The following is a 24,541-nucleotide window of genomic DNA, read 5'->3' on the forward strand; positions in this document are numbered from 1 at the left end:
AAGGCCGGTTCCGCGCTGTCAAATTCGTCGACCGACATCATAATGACGGTGCCGGCAGCCGTCGCCGTCTACCTCTCCCTTACGGCGGCCCAACTTCCCAAAGCGCCTCTCCCCAAATGCGACGTTTACTCAGTCAGAGATACATATGACCGCAATCGCACACGTACTCGAATACTGCCGCCCTACATATGCCGTGGGGACTTCCAGTATGGTGATACCATCCGACATCTACAGCCCCACCCTACTACAAAGTTGATGGTTATATACTATGTTATTCGAATTTACATTATTACGAATGAGTCTAGCCACGTTCATCCCTGACGGAGATGCCCCTCATGTGTATATGAAAGCATCCCACGCATCGTCAAAAGCCCCGTCCGACCCCCACTCCATAGTTCCACATCTCCTCTCCACCCCCACCCCTACCGAATCGCCAACCTCCTATAAGCGTCCACCAGCTCATCCTCCTTCTCCTTCCCCTTCGCCTCCCCCCTCGACCCCGCACACTTGCCCTTCCCCCTCCTCTCCCACACCTTCCAAAACTTCAGATTCTCATCACTGGCCCCCGTGGCGACCGTCTGTCCATCCGGACTCAATGCCGTATGCAGCACCCTACTCTCATGGCCCTCCAAATCCCCGATCTTGGTCAAGGAAGGGTACTTCCAGATGGAGAGGTGGTGGTTGGGGAACCCGTGCGCGGTGAAGAATTCTTTGTATTCGGTGGACCAGATGATGGAGGTGACTTGGGAGCCGGTTTCGACGGACGCGAGCTTGCCGGCGGTCGCGACGTTCCAGAAGTGCACCGTGCGGTCGTGCGAGCCCCCGCCCGTGGCGAGGGTGTTGAGTTGCCAGGGACACCAGGCTAGAGCCTAAGGGGGAGATATGCAAGTCAGGGTCAAACTATGGGGGGGAAACGAGCGCGCAGCCAGGCACGAAAGAGCATACTTTGACAGCAGCGGTATGATCCTGCTTGGTGAATTTGGGCAAACTCGACCTCGCATCCCAAATCACCACCTGGTTGTCATTCCCCCCGCTCGCCAAAAACATCCCATCCGGCCTCCACTTCAACCCACACACGTCCGACTCGTGCGCCATCAGCTGCGCGGTCCGGTGGTTCGCCTGCCGCACGTCATGGTTCCATATACTCCCGTCCCTCGCTCCGGAGGATAACACGTTCTTGTCCCACGAGAGCACGCCGACCCGGGACGCGCGCCCGCGCATCGTGCGCATCTTCTTCATGCTCTCGAGCGACCAGATCTCGATCTCGCCTTCGCTGAGCCCGACGGCGAGGTGGCTGCCGTCGGGGGCCCATTGGAGAGAGGAGATGTAGGTGTCTTGGCGGGAGGATTGGCGGAGCGGGGACGCGACCCCCGTGGTGCCGTTCCAGAGGTAGACGGTGTTTTCGAGGGCGATGGCGAGCATGTTGGTTGTTGACCAGTCGAGCAGGTTCAGGTAGTAATCGTCCAGCAGGCCGGGGGCATCGAGCACCTTCTCTGGCTCCGTTTTGACGCGGCGTTTTGCAGCAGTTGAGTTGGGGTTCCGCAAGGGTCGGTTCCAGGATGTTTTGATCTCGTGCCGTGACGCGGCGGGCGGTTCGGCGTTGAAGGCCAGGATGCGCTTGTCGAGGGCTACTCCGCAGGCTTTGGCGACTTGTTCTTGGTAGGCGAGTGCTTCGGGGTCCATGATTTTGAGTTTGTGACGGTCGGTTTTGTCGCGCAGGTTGAATTGAGAGGAAGCCTTGTCGATCGCGTCTTCGCTTGGTACAAATCGGTCGTACTAGTAAAAGTTGAAAGTGATGTGAGGTCGGGAGCGATTCGAAGCGAAGCAATGGATGGTTGGCGGGGACTAGCAAATGGCCTTTTGCGCAACAGAGCTCGCTCAGCTCGCCGCCCGCTTCACCCAACGACTCTGGCGCCCAATCTCGCTCTCCCGCTCGCAAATCTACTCACCAGTCTTTCCTTCACCCTGCCACGTTTCCCGCCACCACCGGGACTAATCCCGGCAACCCCAAGCCTACTCTTCAGAAACGCGTCTGCATTCCGACTGCTAATGATATTGGCTCGTGGTGAAGACACAGAAGACGTTCCAGCAGTCTTACGCGGCGACCTTCCATGCGTAGACGGCGCAGGCGACAACGGTTGTCCAGCAGCACTAGCGTTCGTCGCAGAAGAAGAAGCGGTCGAGACAGTTCTTCTAGGAGTTCTGACGTGGTGAGGGTGGATCCTGTCAGTGCGTTGCTGTGAACGCGTGGGTGTGCCAGTGCCAGTGATTCTGCCTCCTGTTGAGCGCTTGCTGCGAGGAGTGCCTAGTGCGCGGGCCATTTGCGGGGTTCCGGGGAAGCGCCCATCCTGGAGGTCGCGGACTGATATGCCCTGCATGACTGCTACGATCAGTGGGTGGGTTGGACGCTGTTCGTGGAATGTGGTCGAGAGGGTGCGAGAATGTATTTGTAACGCGGCGGAGGGGGGCAAGATGGGGTGCAAGATCGTGGAGTGTTCGGACACTGTGCTGCGAAGAGACGTGAGCGACCGGGAGAGGGCACGAACGAACGGGAGCAAGAGTTGCAGGACAACAGCTCTGAGAAGGCAGCGACACTCACCTTCTGAATTGAGTGAGATATGAAAACAGGGGGTGTTTGCGAGGGTGGGTGTTTTGTCTGGAAGGGATAAGTTGAGAAGAAAGGGTGTCCGACGGGGAGAGCGAGGGGGGGCATGTGAGAGCGCGCAACTGGAGAACACGCGCAGGCGGCCCTTTGACAAGCGACGCTAAGAGTAGTGCAAAGGCCATGACACTCCTCAACACCGCAACTTCACCCCCTGTGCAGCAGCTTCCTAGGGTCTAATCAACGGACTTGTTTACTAGATCTAGACTGTCGTAAACAACATACAGGCGCCATGTCGGTGACCAGAGGAACAGGCGGCTTCCGTAAGTTGTCTGCCTGCACCTTCACTTACACGCCGTCTCACACTTGCTCACATTCGGCATCCGCATCCCGCATGCAGGCAACGCACCAGTCTCCAAAGCCATCTTATTATGCCTCGGTCTAAACACTTTCGCTGCAACTGCTCTGGGCATCCGCCAGAACTGGGGTCAATTCTCCATCCTAAAGTCACCCCAACTTTTCCTGGTAAGACCGCCTCTTCACTGTAATTTCACACCGTACGCTCTGAGCTAACCCTCGCTCCGTCTTATCTCCAGATAGAACGCCTGATAGCCTCCAACTTCTTCTTCAGCTCAACCTCCGACCTCCTCCTCGGCTCCTGCATTCTCTACTCATCACGACACCTGGAACGGAGATGGTCAGGGAGGAAATATGTATCTTTCGCTTTCATCACATCCGTCATATCCACCATCCTCAACTTTGCCGCCCTCAAGTTCGCGAGTCTGCTCGGATGGCGATCGGTGGCGGCGGCGAATAGGGTGCCTATAGGGCCTTATGGACTGATCTTTGCGGCGCTCTATCAGTTTAGTCAGTCTATACCGGACGCACATGGCTTCAAAGTACTTGGGCAGGGATGGAGCGATCATGTTTTGTTGTACTTCCTGGGGTCTCAGGTAGGTTTCTGAGAGCGGCGAGCGGGGCGAGCGGGGCGAACGGAGCGAGCCCACGCGAACACCAAGCAAAGCGAGCTTGGCGCCCGGGTTCCTCGCTACCGACAGCGAGCGTGCGCGGTTTTGGGGGAGCGAAGCGAACTCCGGCATCGGCGAGCCAAAACGAACATTCGCGCTTTTTGACACCAAAGTTAGTGTGCTAACCAGATGCCCCCACACAGGTTCTCCTAGGCCAACAATACCCCCACTCCCTCCTCAGCGGCCTCTGCGGCCTCATCGCAGGCGCCCTCTACTCCCAAAACGTCCTCGGCATCCAAAAATGGCGGTTCCCACCCATCCTCCAACGCGCCGCCTCCGCCCTCCTCCTCCCCCTCCTTCGCTCCTCACCACCACGAAATCCACTAACGGGGACAACACTCGCAGACCAGGCGGATGAGATGAGCGAGCGATTTAGGACGACACGCGCTGTTGGCGGGATTGGGCGACAAGGGGGAATACCATCACCACGGCCGCGCCCGGCGTCGGCGTCACCCGTGGCGGTGGAACCACCATCGACGGAGGCGATTGCTACATTGGAGGGGATGGGGTTCCCGAGGGAAAGGGTGTTGGAGGCATTGAGGATGAGTAGGAATGATGTGAATAGAGCTGCGGCGGCTTTATTGGATGCGTAGGTAGGGGGTGGGAAGGTCCATGCGCATCTTCTGAAACGGTGGACCTAGTCCAGTGGAAGACTTCCCTCGCGACAACCCGCCATCCGGCATGACTCATCGCAACGCAACCACTCCTTCCACCCCCGAAACTTGGCTCCAGCGCACAGCAACGCAGTGAAGGTTGTGCGATCTTGTAGATATCTTTCGCGTACAGGCTGGACTATTCACCGCCGTCGTTGTACATTTGGCTTGAATAGGTTATCACCTATAATGGATGAAGCTGTGGAGAACTGGATCAATGGGACTTTTTCAGAAGTGCTGAGAAGAATACGCAGTTTTTTTTTGGTCAACTTTACACTGAAACGACTACAACAGCTATGCTACACACCAACCCTTATTTTACATCCCAACACGCCCGAACGAGATTATACGCCACATCTTCACATTTCCCACCTCCACCGTTCCCACCACTCCGCGCAACCCATACCCGCCTTATCTTATAACCCCCCTCAAAAAGCCCCTCACTCCCGTACACCCGCCAACGCCTATTTCCATCCTCAAACCTCCCCCCTCCTCTCCAACCCCCTCCAATGCCCCCTAATCGTCTCCCCCGTAATCCCAAACCGCTCATTGAACTTCTTGGCGACCGTCTGCCACGCGTGCCCGTGCTCGAGAACCAGCTGCTTGATGTAAGCGGTCTCGCTGTCGGACCAGGCGTGTTTGTGGTGTTGGGCGTGGCCGTGCCCGGGGATGGTTGAGGGGTTGGAGGGGGTTGAGGTAACGGAGGATTGGCGGGTCGGGCGCTGGATCCAGCGGGAGTGAGATGGATTAGCGGGGGCTTCTGGGGAAGTAAGACGGCCATACCTTTTTGGCCACTTTCTCATCCCCAGCCTCCTCCTCACTCTTCACATCCTCATCGCTCTGTCGACTCTGCGTTCCCCGGCCTCGCTTCTTGGTCTCCTTCACCTCACCCGTAGCCTTCCCCTTCCCATCGTGTGTCCCCGCACGCTGGCCCTCCTTCACCTTCCCCGCACCCGCCTTCCCCCGAACAGTGGCCTTCCGACCCGGATGCCCTTTCGCGTGCTCGTGCTTTTCTTCCGCCTCCTCCTCCGCCTCGGCCTCGGCCTCCAACTTCTCGTCGAGGGCTTCGATGGCGGCGGGGAGGGTGAAGTCGGGGTCGGCTGGGATGTTGTCTAGGGGGGGTTATCAGAGGGGTGTGGTTAGAGTCGTGGGTTATTTGGGGAGGGCGAAGACGAGAACGGAGGGGGCCCGATGTACCGTCAACGTCGGCGTTCTCGCGGCCTTCTCCGACTTGGTCACCACCGTCGCCGGGAGTGGCGTCTTGCGTGGGGCCGGTGGGTGAGGCCTCCTCGGCGGGGGCGTTGGTGGGCTTTTTGATGGTTTTGGATCGCATTCTGGGTGGTGTTTTGGATGGCGGTGTTGGGTCTGGGTGGTTAAACGACGGTCGGTTATGGGGTGGTGAGTAGGAATTTGGAATCGGTTTTTGTCTGATGCGGCTTGCAAGAAACGTTGGCTGAAACTTTATTCAGCGACTTCCTTCGAGCGGTGGTTTTTGGGGAAGGTTTCTGAACCATTTACATGAATTCGCCTCAGCCCACTGTCCGCGCCATTTCCGTGTGGGGAGGCCTCCCTCCCTCCACACCTCATGTCCGGCGTCTTTTCCCCGTGGTGGCGGATGAGCTGAAAGGTGTGGAGGTGTTGGCGTGGGATACAATGTGGTGGCGTCATTTCTGTTAGAACCCCGTAGACGGTAAAGGCCGAACGGAGGAGGTGGAATGGGAATTATGGGATTTGAAGAACGCGCTGTCGAATTCGGTTAATGCGGACTTGCTCTTAGTTGCAGCGACATGGAAAATATTCAAAACATGTGCGTTGGTGGGCAACGGTGGGAGCTCGGCCGCACGAGGAGGCAAAGCACAGATGCGGGTTTAGAGGCACTCTACTTCGTAGTCCTTCCTCCCGCAACTTGCGTTCCTTCTCCATATACATAGGGAAAAACATCATTGGGTGAGTTGACAAGCAGCATGTGGGGTTCGGAGACGCAGTTATTTATGCAGAGAGCAATTCATTCTGAAGACTGTCCTTTTCTTCAACACTGGCGTTTAGCAAAGCGATGGTCATCCACGCCCTGGAGGACGACCTAGGGCTCGGAAACGCTGTCACATCAAGGACGACAGGAAATGCTGGTGCTCGCGTGGCGTGCGGTATCAATCACCTTGATTTCATCATTAAACCGAACGGCTGGCTTTCCTTTCGATCACCGCCTCTTCCCATCTTCGCTTGTGGCCTGGCGCAACGATGTCGGATCACCACATTTCAACCGCTCAAAGCGGCGGACCCAGCGCCTTGATAATCCCCCGATCGATTTTCGCTTACTACCCCTCCTTCCTTTGTCAGTTTACTTTCTGCGAGCAGTTTTCACCGGCCAACGACAGGTCTGGGATTGACAATTTAGCCCTTTTGGCGATGCAGAATGTCGTTCCCCTGATCCTGCGTTAGCCACCAGCCAACACCTTTTTCTGCCTCTTCCTTCATTCGCCTCCTCCATACCGTTCCCATAAAGCGTAAACTTGATAAATCTGGTGCTGATCCAACCTTTCTGACGATGTTGAGGGACTTTGGACTACGATCTCCCTTTAGCCCTTTCTGTTTCAGAGACAAAGACCGTCTTCATACAAAGCCGCTCCAAATGGCAAATGGATCACACCCTGTGCTCGCAAATTGCAAGCGCTAAAATACTCTCATGAAAATATCGATGTTGACCTGGACGCGGATATTTCATATTCTTAGCGGAAGAGGTAATCACTCCCACACCACAAACTTGACTTCCAGAGGTACTGTACTGCATGTGCCGTCCAATGTATGCCATCCAATCGCGAATCCAGAAACGGGGTCCAAATCGCGTCCGATAAAAAAAAGGTCCAAAAACGCGTCTTCCATAATCCCCCTTCGCATCCCACTGACATCGGTATTGCGTCCCAACTGGGTTTTCTTCCCTCGTCTCTTGCCAGGTGGAGCCAGGAGAGCATCTAAGCCCGGCATATCTCCTTTGTATTTTGTACAGGAGCCTCGAACAGCGCCCCTGGTTTTCCTGATCCAGACGTCTCAGAGCTGTTGTCCCCTGGCTATATTGGCAAGAGAGAGTTCGCAGCCTTGCGACAGTCGCTCATATGCTTGTCCCGCCGGTTTTCCCCAAATCCAAACGTCATTTAACCTCCTCTCCTGCGCATGCGTCCTCTCTGCCCGTGTGAGCAGGAGAGCGCCAGAGTCAGTTCGCGGTACGGTGAGTGTTCGGACCTTCTCGTTGTACTCCTCCGGCTGCCCGCGCCGCCGGTACTACTCCTACAGGAGAGTGATCTTGGCCTCGTCTCCTGGCTTGTGCGAGCAGGATTCCCCTCCTACGCTCCTTGCATGGGTCCCTCTTCTTCGAGTAAGTCAACTGGCATGAGCTGATGAGCTCTGACGAACAAACATCACGAGGGACGTGCAAACCCCCTTTTTATTTCGTGAACTCCGAACTCCAAACTTATTTCGTGAATCCGGCACATTACTGTGTGCCATTGCCATCAAGCATTCTAGATCTAATCTCGAATGACGCGCGGGCTCTCTTTCATCTCATCAAGAGCAAATAGAAGCTGCGTCGATCCTCAATCCGTCCTCTGCAATCCGACTCTGCCCAATGAATATGGACCTTCCGTCGCCTTCCCACGAAGGTGCTGTGGATGCGGGACGGGGGTGTTGGATGAGGAGCAAAATGCGATGGATGACTCCGCTCATGAGTCAGCATGGTGTGCCCCTATCAACAAGTATGCGCTCCACCGGCGGTTGCGATAGCGCGACGCCGCCCTCTGCGGGTAAACAGGTGTGACATTTCTGGAAGGGACCTGCTCCTACGGACGACGTCTCGCTCTCCCCTCTTGCCCCGCAAGGCCTGCATATATACTGTATATATATATATATCTATAAAAAGGGAGCCGGCTTCCTCTCCTGACCCACCGTAGAACTGGTTCTTCATTCTCATATTCTAGTCAACCTCTCTACTCCAGCGATCGTATAGAATCTGTATCTTCGCCATTTTGATACCCAACGCCGCGGCAAATTGCAGTGGTATTTCCGCAGGCAGTTCACAGCGTCACCTACGCCCGAACATTTCCAAAGGCATACCGACCGAGAGGCAAGGCGATAGTCACCAAGTGATCCCATCTGACGGCGCTGGACACGCATCGCGAAGACGAAACTGCTTCGCATAAACGCGTTTGTCATTACTTCCGCTCGGCATTTGGTGACGGTGGGGAAACATGTTTCGGCGGAACGAGGCCACCCAGCTGTCGCCCTCCACGGCGACGAAGAGTTTCATGGCAGACAACGTCACTGACTCTCAGCTGCCGCCAGAGGTTGAGCAGGGGAATGTGAGTTCAACTACCGTCTCGGGCAGAATGTATCGTGGGCCGCGAAACTGCGAATGCCTTGCGCTAACGGACGGTGTCTTCTCCAGGTCGAGTACAAACTGCAGCTGATAAATACCCCTCCTGAACGCCTAGAGCATCTCATCACGCAGCTGAAATGGAGGTTCGCAATTCATCTCCCATATTCCGAGTGATCACAATCTCAAGTCTCCCTGACCAAACATCGTACACATCTACAGGTTAGCAGAAGGCTACGGCGAAGCGATGTACGAGATCGGAGTCGCGGACAAAGGTGCATTAGTCGGGCTCACGCAATCCGAGCTGGACGCCTCAGTGGAAACGCTGAAGAAGATGGGCCACGCGTTGAGCGCCGATGTGTCTATCATCCGTGAACGCGTCGTCAGTGCCGAGAACGAGATGCCTGAGCGCAAGGTTGCGGAAGTGTTGGTGCGGAAATGTTTGACGGATGACCAGCACTTTCTGGAGATTCGGGTGGCTGTTATTGGGGGTGCTGATGCTGGAAGTGAGTGGATCCTCAATGTCCTCGTCATCCATTGCCCCAAACGAGGGAGAGCTGACTAACATCCCCGTCTTCGCAGAATCGACATTGTTGGGTGTCCTAACGCACAGCGACACCGACAACGGCCGAGGCAAATCCCGTCTCAACCTACTCCGCCACCGTCATGAAATCGAGTCCGGACGGACCTCCTCCATCTCCCACCAAATCATCGGTTTCGACCCGCACGGCGAACTCATCAACTATGCCACATCAAACCATACCATCCACACATGGGCGCAGATCTGCGAAGCCGCGTCCAAAGTCATCACTTTCCTCGACATGTGCGGACATCCCAAGTACCAGAAGACGACCTTGTCAGGACTAACGGGACACGCGCCAGATTACGCCTGTCTCATAGTCGGCGCCAACGCGGCCGGGGTGCCTACCGTATCCCGCGAACATCTGGGCATCGCAGTCTCGCTCAAAGTCCCGGTTTTCGTCGTTATCACCAAAATCGATATCGCCTCGCCCGCGCAACTGACACACACCGTCGGCGCTTTGCTGACACTTCTCAAAAGCCCCGGCATCAAACGCGTCCCGCTCGTGATCCAGAACAAAGACGACGTGGTAGTCTCCGCGTCAAGTTTCGTCCACGAAAAGATCATCCCCGTTTTTCTTACCTCCAGCGTCACCGGCGCCAACATGGATCTGCTCACCCAGTTCTTCAACCTCCTCCCCAAATACCAGCATGCGGAGTACGAGCGTTTGGTGGAAGAGGACGTCGAATACCAGATCGAGGAGGTGTATTCCGTCCCCGGCGCCGGGTGCGTAGTCGGCGGGAAACTTCTCTCCGGCCTCGTCTCATTGACCCGCAATCACCAACACCACCGCCCGCCACATGCCGACACATCCACCCCCACAAGCCCCTCCACATCATCCCTCGGAACCACATCACACCCGAACACCTCCATCCTTGGCCCCGCACACTCCTCAATCCTCTACATCGGGCCCGACCACGGCCGCTTTGCCCCCTGCATCATCACCTCCATCCACCGCCACCGCTGCCCCGTCAACATGGTCAAAGCAGGCCAGGTCGCCTCCTTCGCCATCCAATTCGTCCACCGCGACGGTCTGACGGCCCCCACCTCATCTGATATCCCACCACCATCATCAACAACACCACCGCCACCATCGGGTGTATTCAGGTTACGCAAAGGCCAGTCGATCTTACCGTACATCCCCCGAACGACACGGTCCTTCACAGCCGAGCTGACGGTCCTCCATTCACCGGACCCGGAACCGCTCGCCAGCAACACGCGCGCGGTCGTGTATTGCGGGTCCGTGAGGCAGGCCGTGCGCGTGGTCGACGTGTTGGATGCTGGGATATCTCCCGTGCCATTGCAACAGCAGCAGCAGCAGAAAGACCCGACGACACACCTGATTCATTTTAGGTTTTTGTTTGAGCCTGAATATGTGGTTGTAGGGAGGCATGTAGTTGTTAGGGGCGAGGGAGGGCTGAAGTGTGTGGGGAAGGTTGTGGATGTTGGGGTGGGGCAAGAGCATGGGGCGGCGCCGGCACTGGCGGTGCGGTAGATTGGGGGGATGGAGGAGGAGCGGGTGAGGTGGGTGAGCTTTTGAGCTCCCTTTGGAACGGTCGCGGGTTTTTTTGGGGAAGATGTGCGTGTAGCGTAAGAGTAGGGCAAATAGAAGTGTGCTGAAATATGGATACGTGTCAAGGTGACGGGTTTCAAACGCTTTTGTCAACGGCAGAACAAAACAGATCACGGCCAAACTTGCAGAGAAATATGGATATCGAGTCAATCACTCCTTAGACCAAAGACTTATACAGGTGCTGACCCTGGTTGTTATCCAGTTTGGATCAATTCTGAATCAAATCATTGACAAAGGAAGGTGGTATCGATGTATCGATTGTAGCTACATCATTGGTCAATCGGTTGCGTAGTCGGTTGCGGCACCGTCTGGTAGCTTGGTACGTTCCGCTGTACGTCCTACGCAGCCGTCAAGAACCCGCTTGTAGCTCGCTTGAGGCCGCGAATGTCCGAGGCAAATCGGAAGAGTCGAACTGAGGAGTGGATGTGTTTGTGGTAGGCAGGAGGTGGGGTGTGGAATGTGCTGCACGGAATGTGCAGGCAAATACTGTTGAAAACACGTTGATTTGGTTACCAGCACCTCGGTCATCCCCACCGATTCCCCGGTACCTCCCTCGCGCCTCTGACTCACTTGAGCGGAGTCTGAATCCCGGTCTCTCTTGTCCCTCGTCACTGGGGCCCGAGTCGCTTATATAAACACCGTTTTGCAGAACCGGCCGTTGAAAGGGCACCCCGACCAAAGTGACCGACCGAGTTTGCCGTACGGGGGCCAAAGGGTTCCGACTGCCAACTGCCAGTCCCGCACATTTATCAAGATAACATGGTGCCGAACCTTCCATTTCCGGAATGGCTCACACAAAAAGTCAAGTTCCGAACGAACTTACAAGGCAGTTTTCACGTCCGCGAGCAGGCAGATCCGAAAGAGACCTGACGCCGATTGGGGCATTTTTGCTGGTCTCGAGCCTCCCCTGATTTGCACTACCCAGGGCGTAGCTCAACAGACAAGGATTGCTGTAGGGGCCCAGAGATGCAAGGAATTCTACGAGCAGTGAGCACAACGCAGCAGCGTGTTCAGGGCGATGGGAATGTGGACGAGGAGGAGAGCATGTAGCGCCCACCAGTTCGTGGCATCGGCTATAAAACAGCGAGGATGGTCTTGCATTTCCCTTCTCTTCTCATCACCCACAACAACAAGCCTGCCAGCTCCGCTCCACCGCTAAAAAGACCATTCTCCCAGCTCCACCAGAAGTTACACAACCCTCCACAATGCGTTTCTCTCTCACCGCCGCCCTCGCCGCCGTCGTCGCCACCGTGGCCCTCTGCGCCTCGCCCGCGCTCGCCTCCCCCGCTAGTGAAGTCACCATGTTCAACGGCCTCGACTTTTCCCTCTCCGGCCCCGGGGACTCCCTCGACCTCTCCACGCGCGCAGCCAAATGCGGCGTCGCGGAAGGCATCCACTGCGCGGTCATGATCGCCGCCACGGGCGGCTGTTTCGCCGCCGTCGCCCTCGGCACCTTCGCCACCTCCGGCGCCGCGTTCGCCGCCTACCTCGGATGTGCGGTCGTGAGCGAGAACGGGGTCAAGGCGTGCCTGCCGTGTCTGAAGAAAGCGTGGAATAAACTGGTCAAGCTGGCACACAAGCACGGGAAGAGGTTGCCGTGGGAGAAGCACCACCGCCGGTCCGTTGGGGATGCTGCTGGCCCGCGCAAGCCGTCCGCCAAGGCCATCGCGGACTGTGTGTTTGATCTCGTCAACAATGAGGGGTACAACACCGCTACGGCAAACCAGTTCTGCGCTCTGGAAATCTAAACCATCGCCACAAACCCCCCTTCACTCTCGCTTTTGGTTCCGATCGTCGATCGACGGAATGGTACATACTCGCCCCCCCACTTCACATAGACTTCACATAGATGTAGACACCCCTCAACCTCCCTTATAGAGCATTTTGTGCATAGACCTTTCCTCAGACGGCTCCCATTTTTCCTTTTGAGCAGTACATATAGACTTGTTTCATTCTCCCCATCTCTCTGTATACAAAAATGAAAATAGAAAAACCCCCGCTTGCAAGCAAAATGGAAATGTGCAATCTGACAGGGGGCGAGGGGTGATTCTGCTGAGCGTCCCCAAACTTTCCTTTCTTTGTCTCCAAATGTTCGTTTCGCAGCGTGGGTTTTCCATAGCCCTGCACCATCGCCCCCAAATCGCGGACAAGGCTGTTCCTTGCATGTCTTTAGCAACCCGATTTCATGGCCTCCAGACTCGAATCACCGCATTGCAAGAACGGAAGTTGCTGGGCCCTGTAACTATACGGTATATCCGCAGACGGTAATATATAGCGCGCAAAACAGGGGCTCGTCGGAAGCTCCAGTGAACATGACTGGACAAGCTACCACATTTGAAGGATCTCCTGCCCAGACCAGGCCCGTTTTTAAAACCTTGCGCGAACGGATCGGTCCGGTGGGATTCCGGTTGCGCAAGGGACAGATTGTGTGTGCCGAGTCCGATAGATGTGCTGGGGTTTTCCAAATATCGTCCGCGCAAACAGCAGACGTTGCGTTGACGACGAGGGGTATTCACTCGAACACCATATATTCATGTTCCCATTTGCCAAGATGGTGAAGGACCCCATCGTACGTGAATACAACAACAGCACAGATTCTCAATCGGCAAAAGACATCATCAAATTAGTATATACAGAAATGATGCCATCACAACCCAGCACGATGTGCGAGCGGGCTACGTAACACCCCCTATCGGAAACGCCAACAAGCTTCCCAAAAAAAAAAGAACAACCCGTACCCACCGCCCCACACCAATGAGCGACTAGTAAGCCCTGCCGCCGGCCGACGCAAGAAACCTATACTGGGTACAGGAGTCCGCGAGAACGTTCTCTAAATACAAATAAAGGAGGGGGGAATAGCGAAACCGTCCAGATGAAGCATCCACCGATCTTCTACCAATACTCCTCCGGTTCATCAAACACCAGCGCCTGTCGTTCAGAGGTGGGTATCCCGCGCGCATAACGCATGTTATGCGGCATCATGCGGCGCTCGCATGCCAAGTTCTCACGCAGGCTTTCCGACATGTCGTCGCGCATGCCGGCGCCGACAAGCTCGTCCATCTCATCTTTAGCGAGGGCGTTGAGGTTTCTGAATTGGGACGGTTTGGCGCGTTTGAGGGCGGATACTTCTTTAATGGCAACCGAGAGGAGGGAGCGGCGGCTGGTGAGTGTGGGCGGGTTCTCGGGGCTGCCGTTGGCGTCGCCCAGGGCGACTTTTTGGAAGAGTGGGGGTGGGGTATATGTCGAGCATGCATCCGAGTCCTCGTCCTCGTCTGATGAGTAGTCTTCGCTGTCCGAGATATCTGAGCTGTAGTCGGATTCGGAACAGCTGTCCGAGTCCATTGCGTCGTAGTCGTCCAGTATTGATGTTGGAGCGACTGGACGGGGAGCGTAGGCTGCTGGTGGGAGAGCTGTTGGTGGTTGCTGTTTGACGGCGGGTTGTGGAGGAAGGTGTTGGGCGGCGTGGTCTGGGGTGAGCGACTCGGAGATGAAGAACTTGACTTTTGGTTTGTCGGTGGCTATCGTTTGCCGACTTGTCAGTGGTGGACGGTTCGGCTGCGGCGCTTGCGCGTGCAGCTTATTCAGCTGCATATGCGAGCCTCGTTGCGGTAGCAGTTGAGTTTGCAAGCGGCCCGTGACGGGGTGTTGAGGAGCAGCGCCGTTCCCTTGTGGTGGTGGGTGGCTCTGTAGCCGCTGAGGTGGGTGGACGAACTGCTGCTGGTACGCTGTTGGTGGCATGTGACGTGGCATAAATTGCTGATATGCCTCTGGCATATGTGGAGCAGCGTAGTTGTGCACGCCAGTCCGAACATTTTGTAATGTCACGGCACTCGCAGCTCGTTGGATGTTGGTTTGGGAAGTTGTCGCGTAGGAACTGTGAGGTTGGAGAGTGCCAGCACTAGTCGTCCGTGGGAGGGCGGCGGCCGGCGCCGGGGATGGGGCAACATAGTGGATCTGGGGGGCTGCCTGTGCAGCTGGTGCGATGACGGGAGTGGCGACGACTGCTGCGGCAACTGGTGCGGGAGGCAACGCAATGCTCTGCCCCTGCGCAGGTGTTGGTGGGGACAACGATTGCTGTTGATGTGTACATGGGATTGCTGCTGGTTGCTGTTGCCTCACCGGTGCCGACTGTTGCTCTTGCGGAGGTAGTTGCGTCGCTGCAGCAAGCTCCTTCGGCAAGCGTTCCTGCTCCTGCAAAGCAACGGAAGCAGCCGCAGCAGCCTTCATCAACGAGAGGTTGTTCTTCCTCTTGTCCGCTTCCTTCTTTGAGTCGTCGACGGCATTCTTGAGGATGCATTTGAAAGACTCTGGCGATACATGTGGCGACTTGTTCTGCTTCGGCATGGGATCGAACTCGGGTATATCGAGAGGAGCTGTCTCTTCAAGAGGAGAGTGTCCGTGGCAGGACCGATACCATAACCTGTTGGAGGATAAGGAGAGCGAGAATTAGCTTGAGCCAGGAGCAAAACGTGAAGGATAAACGCCGACGAAGCTCCTCAACCTACCTCCACGATATGTTTTCAAGGCGTCGTCCATTCTCGAGGTTGTCTTTGCACTTGGTGAAGACGTTCCATATTGTTTGAATGTCGGCCTCGTCAATTGAGGTCAGCTTCTGAATGTTGCCAAAGGCAAGGGTCAAGACCGGCTCTGCTAGCACTCTGGGCATCGAACGGACGACGACGGTTGGCTAGAGCGGGGTAATTGGGCGGTGGGTGGTTTGTGTGGTCTGCTTGTGGTTGCTGAGCGGGACGAGTGCGTTTGAGGGCGCACAGAGTTCCTCACGCGTGTTTTTGCTGAGCGAAAGAAGGAGGGCCGACGACCGACAATTGCGTTTCGCAGGCAATGGCGACGAGAGTTTCTGGTAGTTCGAGCTTATGCAGTAACGGGTGGAAGAGGAAAGAGTTTTGGCTAGCTAGACGCCAAAGCCCTCAGAGCGGCATGCTCCGTTCCTTATATGTGACGTAGAGAAGGGCTTGAGGGTTCTTTGTTCCCGGGCGGTGGCAGTGCGTAGGTTTCTCAGATATAGGCTGAGCAACAAGGCACTTGACCACACGATAATACGAGATACTTTTTTGCACAAGGAGAAAGGCGGTAGGAGAAGCAGTGACGGAGGATGCGGTCACAAGGGCGGGTCAGTTGAGGGGAAGTCGGTGCGGTGGGCGAGTATATCAAGACGAGAGTTTGCTGCTGTTTTCTGTGTTGAGGGAAGGTCGTCAACAGGGAGACAGTACGTCGTAGTGATGTGGAGGGTTCGCTGGGTGGGTGGTGCTGGCTGATGGAACGTAGATAAAGCGAACGAGAGACGACTTGTGAGCGAAGCGGGAGAAAGAAAAAAGGGACGGAACGGGAGGAGCGAGTGAGTGTGTATGGAGTGTTGTTATGGAATCGCCTGGCCCCCAAACAAAGCAGCTGCTGTGCAAGTGACCTCGTTCCCTCGAGCAGCAGCCAGCCGCGAGATAGGAATCTTTTGCCTGGATGGCACGAGGGATGAGAAGGAGGTGTGGTCACGTCGCCCCCCCGCTGGCTTGCCTGCCAAATCACCAAAAAAGGGTTCCCCCCCCCCCCCGATGAGGGAATTTCAGGAAAATAGCCCATAGTGTTTGCAAGTTCACGCGCCGTCACCGGTTCCCCAAGGGCATCTGATCTGTCTGATGCTGCCCGATAAAGCCCATTCCTGGCCCTCGTTTGTACTTAAAAATCTGCTGCTAACCACATTACACATGTCTAGGCCCCCGCCCCCACTCCGCTCATTAACGCGCTAAAGTGCGATAAAGTGCTACAAGTCCCGCCGAAATCATGCGCCCCCCCCGCCCCCCCCTCGTGCTCGGTATTTGGGCGTCTGGTCATCAAGGAGCTTCCGTCAGAAGCCGAGCGATGGGTATCGATAAAAGCCGCGGTAAGAACAACAAAGCGAACGCGCTCGCAACCGTCACGAGTCCATATTTTCCTTATCGCTGCTGCGAAAAGGCCATCGATGTCTGTCCAGATGTCTCTGAAGTTACAATTAGAACGACAATAGACGGATAACTCTCAGACCACGCAAATGAGACCACGCAACGAGACATGGCTTCTGTCTCACTCTGCCGCCGATTCTGCCTCTTCTGACTTGAACCAGTGACTTGAAAGCTCTCCCGGGTTCTCGTCATCTGTTTTTTCAACCTACCGCGGACCATGCGTAACTGCTCACCATAAAGTCAAATCAAGACCCCTGGGAAAATCTCGAGAATTCGGTCGCACCTTGCATGTGAGAAGGTTCACCGCCCATTCCGTCCCGACATATCGGCACGTGCAAATCATGAAGGCCGGTTCCGGGATTTTTTCGCCGATCCCCCACGCGTTTAATTTCAGATCGCGAAAGGCGTGACCAACCCTTTCCCGCCTGAATATGTCCATATACAGATATTACAAACACTATCACTGATATCAAACTGCTTGCAGCGACGTTTCGTGTCCGTCAGGATCAGGACTCGGGAACATATAGCCTCAGCTCGGAATACTTTCATCACGTTTTCCGCAAAAACAAGCCTTGGTCCACACGAAATACGCTGGCAAGGAGGAGTGGCACGAGCTCTCACAGCATTTGGATCTAGGAAGCCAGCCTGTAACAGACGCACGGGGGGCGATCGACCCAATGAGTGAATCCTCCATCCGAACGATACCGCGACCCTCACTGTCCACCGCCAGTGTCGCAGGACGACCCAGGTGATGGCATCGTCCTCCCTCCGGAGCGATACCAAGACCCTGCAACAAAGAGAACCGACTTTTCCCTTACGCGCACTTACCGTGGTTAGCGGAGTCTTCACCTCGTGTTTTGGACTAAAACGCGGAGTTGGACTTTCGCGTTTGCGGTTTTCGACGCGTTACTACCGAAACGTTAGAAAATGTTAGGAACCCGCAAGCAGGGTTCCACAAACTGTCAAAAGATGGATTTGCATCTCGTACGTAGTGTTGATTTCCGAGCGATCCAGACAGAAAGAAGCTTCACTTTGAGTTAGATTAGGCGTCTTCGGAGGGCATCATGCGGTACGGCCTTGCCCATAGAGTTACGGTTATCACTCGGATTCTTTCGAAAGGAACTCAAGCGAGTTTACACGCAAGATGGATCCGGCATGAGATCAAGCGTAAAAAGACAAGACGAGAAACCAAACGTCATTTCAAAGGATCCATCAGACGTAAGAGCGGGACAAGGCCCATCCCTGAGATTCGCGGATTCGCCCTCCGCCAGCGGGGATTGTCACCCAGGGGTGTGGAGGTCGAAGTTGAGATTCGGCTGAACATTCAGGACATAGGGTCACGAGAGTGTTTATGGAGCATTCGAGTAGGCCCTTGAGCTGATGTGGAGATAAGAGCGGACGATGCCATGACGGAGTGCGACGGTGTGAGTTGATGACAGTATGCCTTCAGGTCTCAAGGGTGAGTACTCCGCATATGGTGGGCACTTGTGGTGATGCAGAAACCGATTGGGTAGATAGAGAGAAGGGCCTTATACGTAGGTTCTGCGTTCAGTCCTGGCGAGTAGTAATTCCTGTCAAATGCAACGACCGTTTGGTGGAGAACGTGGGGGGAATATTGCAGGCTGAGTTCTTATACGCTCTCATAAGATGAATGCGACCGATCGGGAATTCGTGCATGCAGCATGACGTGACCACACCAGATACATTCGGCGAGTTGAGAAGGTAGGTTTGAGACACAGATTGCTCTGGGATGCACCTTTGGCGGACAACCGGTTCTGTCGTTTTTGTTTGTCAAAGTGACACGAGACTCTCTGTGGCAACTCAGGTGGCAACTCGCCAAGCTGCTCGCCAAGGAGGCCAAGGCTCCGAATTTTTGCGTAAACAATCTGTAAACAATCTCTCGCTTTGCGCTGACTGTCAGAGTATATCATCCTCACCGTGGCATCTGCCCCGCATCCAAGGCACTCATAAGGACCTCGTCACAACTCAGCCAAGTTCCCCTCAAACCCAATTCTCTATATATCAATTATGTTCACCAACTCCTATCGCCCCATCCCACCGCACGAAGATGGCATCCCCCCCTCCCCCTCCGCTTCAACAAGTTACGGTACATCCGGCCTTCCGCCCGCCTACGCCGACTCCGACATTCCCGACGACTTCAAATATGGCACCAGCGTCGCTGCAGCTGCTCAGGACATTCGCCTCGCATTCGTGCGGAAGGTGTATTCCATTCTGGCGTGCCAGCTGGGGTTGACGATGGCGTTGGGCGCTTTGTTTATGTTTAATGATGGGGTCAAGGGCTGGGTTCAGTCGAAGTATGTTGAGAATGTATTCGCATATCTGTGATTTTCTGCTATGCAACCTATCACAGACTGACAGAGGGGTTGTTACTTTGACACAGTGCGTGGCCAATGTATACAAGCCTGATCGCCACCTTCGTCTTTCTTTTCGCTCTGCACTGGAAGCGCCGCTCGCACCCGGTCAATCTCTACCTCCTCGCCGCGTTCACCGCCAGCGAGGCGTACTCCATCGCTGTCCTGGTCACTTTCTTTGACTCGATTGTGGTTTTGCAGGCTGTGATCTTGACCTTTGCTTTGTGAGTTTTGGTCAAATGGCTTTTATACCCCCGTTACAAATTGCTAACATGATGAATGTGATAATTCAATAGATTCGTCGGCCTAACCCTCTTCACGCTCCAAACCAAATACGATTTCTCCTCCTGGGGCCCCTTCCTGTTCGGCTGCCTCTGGGTGCTCGTCATCTCCGGCTTCATCCAGCTGTTCTTCCCGTTCGGCTCGGCGGCCAATTTCGCGATCGCCGTGGGCACAGCCCTCCTGTTCTGCGGGTTTATTTGCTTTGTGAGTAGTTTTTCCCTTTTGTCTTTCTTGTTGAGATTGCAAACACCCTTAATTGAATATTTTGGGGAACTTCAGGATACGCAAATGATACTCACCCGTTTGAGCCCTGAGGAATACATCGTGGCCTCCGTCGAGGTATGTCCCATATTGGCGCCGTCCTCATACATCAACCATTCCTGCGTACTCACATTTATCCCTTGGACACTAACAGCTGTACCTCGACATTCTCAATCTGTTCTTGGTGAATACTCGAACACTTCTCTCACCGGGTTGCGCCACGGGGTCCTGAGCGGCTCACTGACGTTCTTCCTTTGTCCCTTCCCTTTCCGCTATAGGCAATCCTACGAATCCTGAACGCAAGGAACGATTGAACGGGTGGAACCAACGGTTTTTTGGTAGGCTGGTCGTCAGAGGAGCATATAGCAGTTGCGGAAGCGGCGTAGCGTAGCATCACTGCCTATTCAGCTCCCCTTGTAGCATTAGGAGTTTTTTTTGGGTGGGGGAGATCAAGAAGGCTGAGAGTTGGGCTTGCTTCGAGTCAAGGGCCGCAGAGTATGAGGTCGCGTTTTCCAAGGTCGAATAATGAATAAGGGTTCGGCTCACTTTGAAGCTCGAAGATGGTTCAGCGGTGTATTGGAGAAAAGAACCCCATTATGATCATCGACAGTAGAAGAGGTTGGCCAAAAAACGCGACTTGTGCATCGTAAGGATCCCTCGAGGATGCTGCGTCTTCCCCCACCTTCCCTCAAGATCTAGCCCGAGTAGTAGAATTTAACTCCTTCATATGCCCTCGTCCCACATCGGGTCATATGCATATATCTTTCACTCCCATTCGTTCCCAGGCGAGAGGCAGCGGTCTGAGACAGGGCAATGCATGTTTGTTTTGATGTTTCTTCACGCATGATTATTGATGATTGATATTCGAGTAATACGTCAAAACGAAGTTGTACTGAGCCATTCCAGCACTCATTGCAGATACATCCCCCAAAAAGCTCATAACAGCCTTTCCCGTGGCTCGTTGATTCTACTTCCCGAACCAGCCCATATACTTGAACGTCATCAGCATCAGACAGACCATTACTCCGACGATAATCCAGAATCTAGAGGAGGAGAAGTGGCAGAGCGACTTAAGTTTCTGCCCCTCCATGAACCGCGTAAATGATAATGACATACCCGTAAACTCCCATTCCCCAGTGAAGTTCTGATAGGAAAGGAACAGGAGGGAGGAGGAGTGTGAGGTGATGTTCAGTAGGACAGCTAAACTGGACGGCGGTGTACTTACCGGGGAAGTATTCGAAGTTCATTCCAAAGACGCCTGCTAAGAACGAGATGGGCAGGAAGACTAGTGATATGATCGCTAAGGATCTCATTGCCTGAAGGGATGCCAAAGGGTATCAGTCCGAATAGGCCCGTATGGGCAGATCTGCGGTTATTGCTTTACCTCATTCGTCGAATGCGAAACGGTGTTGAAGATCAAATCAATCAAATGCCTCGCATCATTCTCAAAGCTATCGAGTTCATCCACCACCGCCCCCACATGATCCTTCACATCCGCCAAATACGTCCTCGTCAGCTTGCTCACAAACGGCGCCGTATTCACTGGCTCCGAATGCACGTAATACGCCTTGTTGTTCTCGCGGAGGGTCGCAACCAGGCTGCGCGTGGGCATCAGCGCGCGACGCAGGATGCCGAGCTCTTTTGCGATGAGGTGCAGTTCTTGGGTGGCTTCGGCTTTGGGGTTTTCGAGGGCGGAGGCTTCGAGGAGGTCCAGTTGGTGTTTGTAGGCGTCGAGGATGGGAAAGAATTGGTCGGTTATCTGTGGGGTTGCCCATGGGTCAGCTAACAGCCTCCCACTGGGCTATGATGTCGTCCCTTACGCTAACTTACAATGTCCATCAGAGAGAACAGTAAGAAACTAGCATCCTCGCTATCCCTCAACGTCGTCCCACCCTCCGCCAAACGGTCATACAACGGCGCCGTAGCCTGCTCTCCATCACTCTGGAAAATGGAAAGCAGTGTGCCGTCGCGCATCAGGAACGCATTGACCTGCTCGGTAACGATGTTGGGCCGGGGGGGCATCCCCGGAAAGACTTTGATCTCCACCCGATTTTGGAAGAGTGGAGTCCGGCGGGTGTAGTGATCGTCGGTGCCGTCCTCGGACACGGACTCGGTGTCCTGTGCCCCGTCGTCAACGGTGCAAAGGAGCATCGATAGGTAGATATGGTTTTCGTACCAGTCCGCTTTGATACTAGGTGTTACGGGTGTGATTTTAGGTTATTGGATCTGACTCGGCGGCGTCACGTAATGAAGCTTACGCTTGTGGGAAGTGAAACGTGTCCTCCACTGCCAATGGGTGCAAGCCTAGAGGAGAGCATGTTGGCGACGGAATCGTCGGATGTGGCTGAACACTTCAATCTAGCCTTACGGTAATGATCCGCAACAATTTGGATAGCCGGATAACTCAAACCTCGGATGTCTATCCATCGTACTTTCACCCATGCTGGTCGCTAAGGATATGGCAATAGCCGCTGTGAGTTCGCGGATTGCTTTTCCGAAAAGAGCGTCTTGCCGGACGAACTTACTGGTGATTGCAGAAACTCCGCTAATGTGAACCTGCTCAAGTCATGGTACACATATCTCGATGCCGAGTAGTCAACGACTCGGATTGCCGCATCACTCTGAGAAGTAATGATTAGCTCTCGACAAAAGTGTGATATGGGGTGCCTGCCAGCTTACTTTGAAGATAGCTTCGAGAGTCGGGTTGGGCCGCTTGACGTCGACGCCAGGTGGGGCGCTGGGTTACGAGTAAAGCTCAGGTTTTGGGACGATCGGTAAGAAAACCGTTTCCTCAACGTACCCAGGTGTCCGCAGGTTGCTTTTCCTCCGTAACCGTCCCGCTGAATATTTCCATATGGTTAGCGAGGGGTTGAAAATGGGCCTGAAATCATCGGCGATCTTACCCTTCATCTCCTTTAAAAGAGAACTGGCGTTGAGGACCTTGCGGACTCTTTTCCTCAGCTCGTTTCTCCGGAAGCCTTCAACCCGAGGAGAGACAGAGTCGGTAGCATGAGGGTGGTGGTTATCAATATCAACGGTAGTTGGGAGGACGTGAGAAACATTTCCGGGAGCATTATGAGACGAGGCGTTGACACCAGCGCCGCCCCCTTTACTATTGAAAGCAGTGACGGCTGATGCGAAGATATCGCTTACAGGGCCGGGTGGCACCCTGTGGGCGCCGGTGTTGTCCTCGTTCTCACTCATGTCCGGAATTGTTAGCGTGAGTACCTTGCGAAATGTTGTAACAGCACGAATTAGGTTGCGCTTCGTCGTCTTCGACCGCGACGGTAACGACCGAGTTGGGGATGGACATTTGGCGCGCGGGACGATTAGACAGGAGAGGCTGCGTTTCCGGGTCCCTACGCGATGAGTATGCACGGGAGCTGCTCATTGCTGGGCCCCTTATGGTGGGAAGATATGTGGCGCATATGCAGGAGCAATGCTTTGGTGTCCATAGTCTCGCTCTCCCATAGTCTCGCACGAGACGATTGTTGTGAAGTTGCGAGGAGTCATGTCAGCGTCATGATTCGCCTCCTGCGACAGTCGACACCTTCGTGCGCGTCCATGTTGGCAGATGTTGGTTGGGCATTTGGCATTCTGGGGATGCGACAATTCACAATTTCACATCATCCCGGATGCTTCTCTTTTGGAAGGTTCCGCAATCGGTTCTTATGGCCACTAACCGTTACGTACGTTACGGCATGGCTTTTCTCGATCTTATCAGCGTCACCGTTCTTGTTCCCTGAGGCCACATATCGGTGCATCGCTTCCTCATCACCTACGTAGGGGGGAGTCTCGGCTGAAGTGCAGGTACGTGTATCATATCCATCTTCGAATCAGCTGATGGTAGTACTTATACTCACTAGATCTAGATTTAGATCCAGGTGGGTTTTCTTGGGCATGATGGAGTTTTCCTCGACGTCCCCAGCATCATCATCGACCGCGTCCACCCATACCTCGTATGCGGTCGGCGCCGAAGAGGCGTATGGATACCCATTGAGATCGCCCATGGTCTGATAGCTCGCCTGCCGGTGCGGCTGCTGAGGACCGGACGGTCGCCCCGATGTTGACTTCATCGTATCCGATGATTATGGAGTCGAGGTCGATGGATTATCGCTAGCTGGGAAGAAGGCTTTTACGATCGAGATCTACAACAGGCGGTTTGAAACTGTGAACTCTCGACGGGTTCAAGACGGACCAGGGTTTTGCGACGTTTTCGGAATTGTACAATTTTGGGACGACTTGCCAGGTTTGCAGGATTGATGTAGGATGGAAGCAAAGGAGTGTGGGGGTGAGGCGGGGTGGGAGGAGGGCCGAGAGAGGGGATAGGGGTGTATTGCGGACATGGCGTTGGACGTTTTGAGGACCCGCTTTCATCTAGTCCATCCTAGCGAGTTCTTCCGCATTTGGGGAGGAGGGGGGTTTGGTTGGTGTATCCCCGGATGATTGTGTCCTTATTCGAGAAGCGAAATTTTGCCTTTGCGCACCTGGATATATTGTGTTTACCGCAGAATATTCGCATAGGGGAATGATGTTCCTGAAAATCGTTGACCTGAAGTCAATAAGAATGTCGTTTGGTAGGGAAAGGGAGGGAGGCTCGGTTTGCACCCGAATATATTGTGTTTACCGCAGAATATTCGCATCGGGAGATCATGGCTCCAAGGGTTACGTCCTATGGGCGCCTCAACGCGACGTCCTCGTTGAGTCGCGCGACGTCCGATTCGAAGAGTCCATCGCTCTTCCCAAGGAACTCCGTCAAGATCCCGACACAGATTTGATGGAAGACAACCCCAATGCCGAGCCCGAATACGAGATCGAGTCTATCCAAGCTCAACGGGGCCCTGCCCGCAAGCGCGAATACCTGGTCAAATGG

The 24,541-nt window shown here is 54.7% G+C and overlaps 8 protein-coding genes across 8 annotated transcripts; 5 read left to right on the plus strand and 3 right to left on the minus strand.

The window, feature by feature from the left end:
• Positions 1 to 422: 422 nt before the first annotated feature.
• On the minus strand, positions 423 to 2,378 carry EV422DRAFT_507931 (WD40 repeat-containing protein; the record flags this gene model as incomplete). Its single annotated transcript, XM_053068694.1, has 3 exons — positions 423 to 869; positions 946 to 1,776; positions 1,950 to 2,378. 3 exons carry the CDS (start codon positions 2,376 to 2,378, stop codon positions 423 to 425), a joined length of 1,707 nt encoding a protein of 568 aa, XP_052923713.1.
• Positions 2,379 to 2,801: 423 nt separating this feature from the next.
• EV422DRAFT_164138 (uncharacterized protein) lies at positions 2,802 to 4,410 on the plus strand. The gene is made up of 4 exons (XM_053065025.1): positions 2,802 to 2,925; positions 3,003 to 3,127; positions 3,199 to 3,555; positions 3,774 to 4,410. Exons 1-4 carry the CDS (start codon positions 2,895 to 2,897, stop codon positions 4,221 to 4,223), a joined length of 963 nt encoding a protein of 320 aa, XP_052923714.1. The 5' UTR covers positions 2,802 to 2,894; the 3' UTR covers positions 4,224 to 4,410.
• A 1,622-nt stretch (positions 4,411 to 6,032) lies between these two features.
• EV422DRAFT_536762 (uncharacterized protein) lies at positions 6,033 to 6,945 on the plus strand. Its single transcript, XM_053070860.1, has 2 exons — positions 6,033 to 6,230; positions 6,330 to 6,945. Exon 2 carries the CDS (start codon positions 6,337 to 6,339, stop codon positions 6,571 to 6,573), a length of 237 nt encoding a protein of 78 aa, XP_052923715.1. The 5' UTR covers positions 6,033 to 6,230; positions 6,330 to 6,336; the 3' UTR covers positions 6,574 to 6,945.
• A 1,633-nt stretch (positions 6,946 to 8,578) lies between these two features.
• EV422DRAFT_498583 (GTP-binding protein 2-like protein) lies at positions 8,579 to 10,721 on the plus strand (the record flags this gene model as incomplete). Its single annotated transcript, XM_053068027.1, has 4 exons — positions 8,579 to 8,632; positions 8,719 to 8,792; positions 8,869 to 9,152; positions 9,229 to 10,721. 4 exons carry the CDS (start codon positions 8,579 to 8,581, stop codon positions 10,719 to 10,721), a joined length of 1,905 nt encoding a protein of 634 aa, XP_052923716.1.
• A 1,283-nt stretch (positions 10,722 to 12,004) lies between these two features.
• On the plus strand, positions 12,005 to 12,547 carry EV422DRAFT_569435 (uncharacterized protein; the record flags this gene model as incomplete). The annotated part of the gene is made up of 1 exon (XM_053072764.1): positions 12,005 to 12,547. One exon carries the CDS (start codon positions 12,005 to 12,007, stop codon positions 12,545 to 12,547), a length of 543 nt encoding a protein of 180 aa, XP_052923717.1.
• Positions 12,548 to 13,586: 1,039 nt separating this feature from the next.
• Positions 13,587 to 15,691, minus strand: EV422DRAFT_164221 (uncharacterized protein). Its single transcript, XM_053065027.1, has 2 exons — positions 15,305 to 15,691; positions 13,587 to 15,219 (listed from the first exon to the last, which is right to left on the minus strand). Exons 1-2 carry the CDS (start codon positions 15,463 to 15,465, stop codon positions 13,692 to 13,694), a joined length of 1,689 nt encoding a protein of 562 aa, XP_052923718.1. The 5' UTR covers positions 15,466 to 15,691; the 3' UTR covers positions 13,587 to 13,691.
• A 3,090-nt stretch (positions 15,692 to 18,781) lies between these two features.
• On the plus strand, positions 18,782 to 19,982 carry EV422DRAFT_498625 (transmembrane BAX inhibitor motif-containing protein; the record flags this gene model as incomplete). The annotated part of the gene is made up of 6 exons (XM_053068030.1): positions 18,782 to 19,068; positions 19,155 to 19,349; positions 19,422 to 19,611; positions 19,687 to 19,746; positions 19,823 to 19,852; positions 19,947 to 19,982. 6 exons carry the CDS (start codon positions 18,782 to 18,784, stop codon positions 19,980 to 19,982), a joined length of 798 nt encoding a protein of 265 aa, XP_052923719.1.
• Positions 19,983 to 20,243: 261 nt separating this feature from the next.
• Positions 20,244 to 22,872, minus strand: EV422DRAFT_601619 (uncharacterized protein; the record flags this gene model as incomplete). The annotated part of the gene is made up of 11 exons (XM_053073704.1): positions 20,244 to 20,711; positions 20,785 to 20,812; positions 20,894 to 20,984; positions 21,053 to 21,427; positions 21,499 to 21,859; positions 21,927 to 21,972; positions 22,037 to 22,118; positions 22,194 to 22,289; positions 22,348 to 22,405; positions 22,469 to 22,508; positions 22,572 to 22,872. The coding sequence occupies 11 exons, from the start codon at positions 22,870 to 22,872 to the stop codon at positions 20,636 to 20,638; spliced, it is 1,554 nt and encodes a 517-aa protein (XP_052923720.1). The 3' UTR covers positions 20,244 to 20,635.
• Positions 22,873 to 24,541: the final 1,669 nt, after the last annotated feature.

The sequence above is a fragment of the Fimicolochytrium jonesii genome, assembly GCF_025526975.1.
Source record: "Fimicolochytrium jonesii strain JEL569 chromosome Unknown EV422scaffold_20, whole genome shotgun sequence".
Taxonomy (NCBI): domain Eukaryota; kingdom Fungi; phylum Chytridiomycota; class Chytridiomycetes; order Spizellomycetales; family Powellomycetaceae; genus Fimicolochytrium; species Fimicolochytrium jonesii.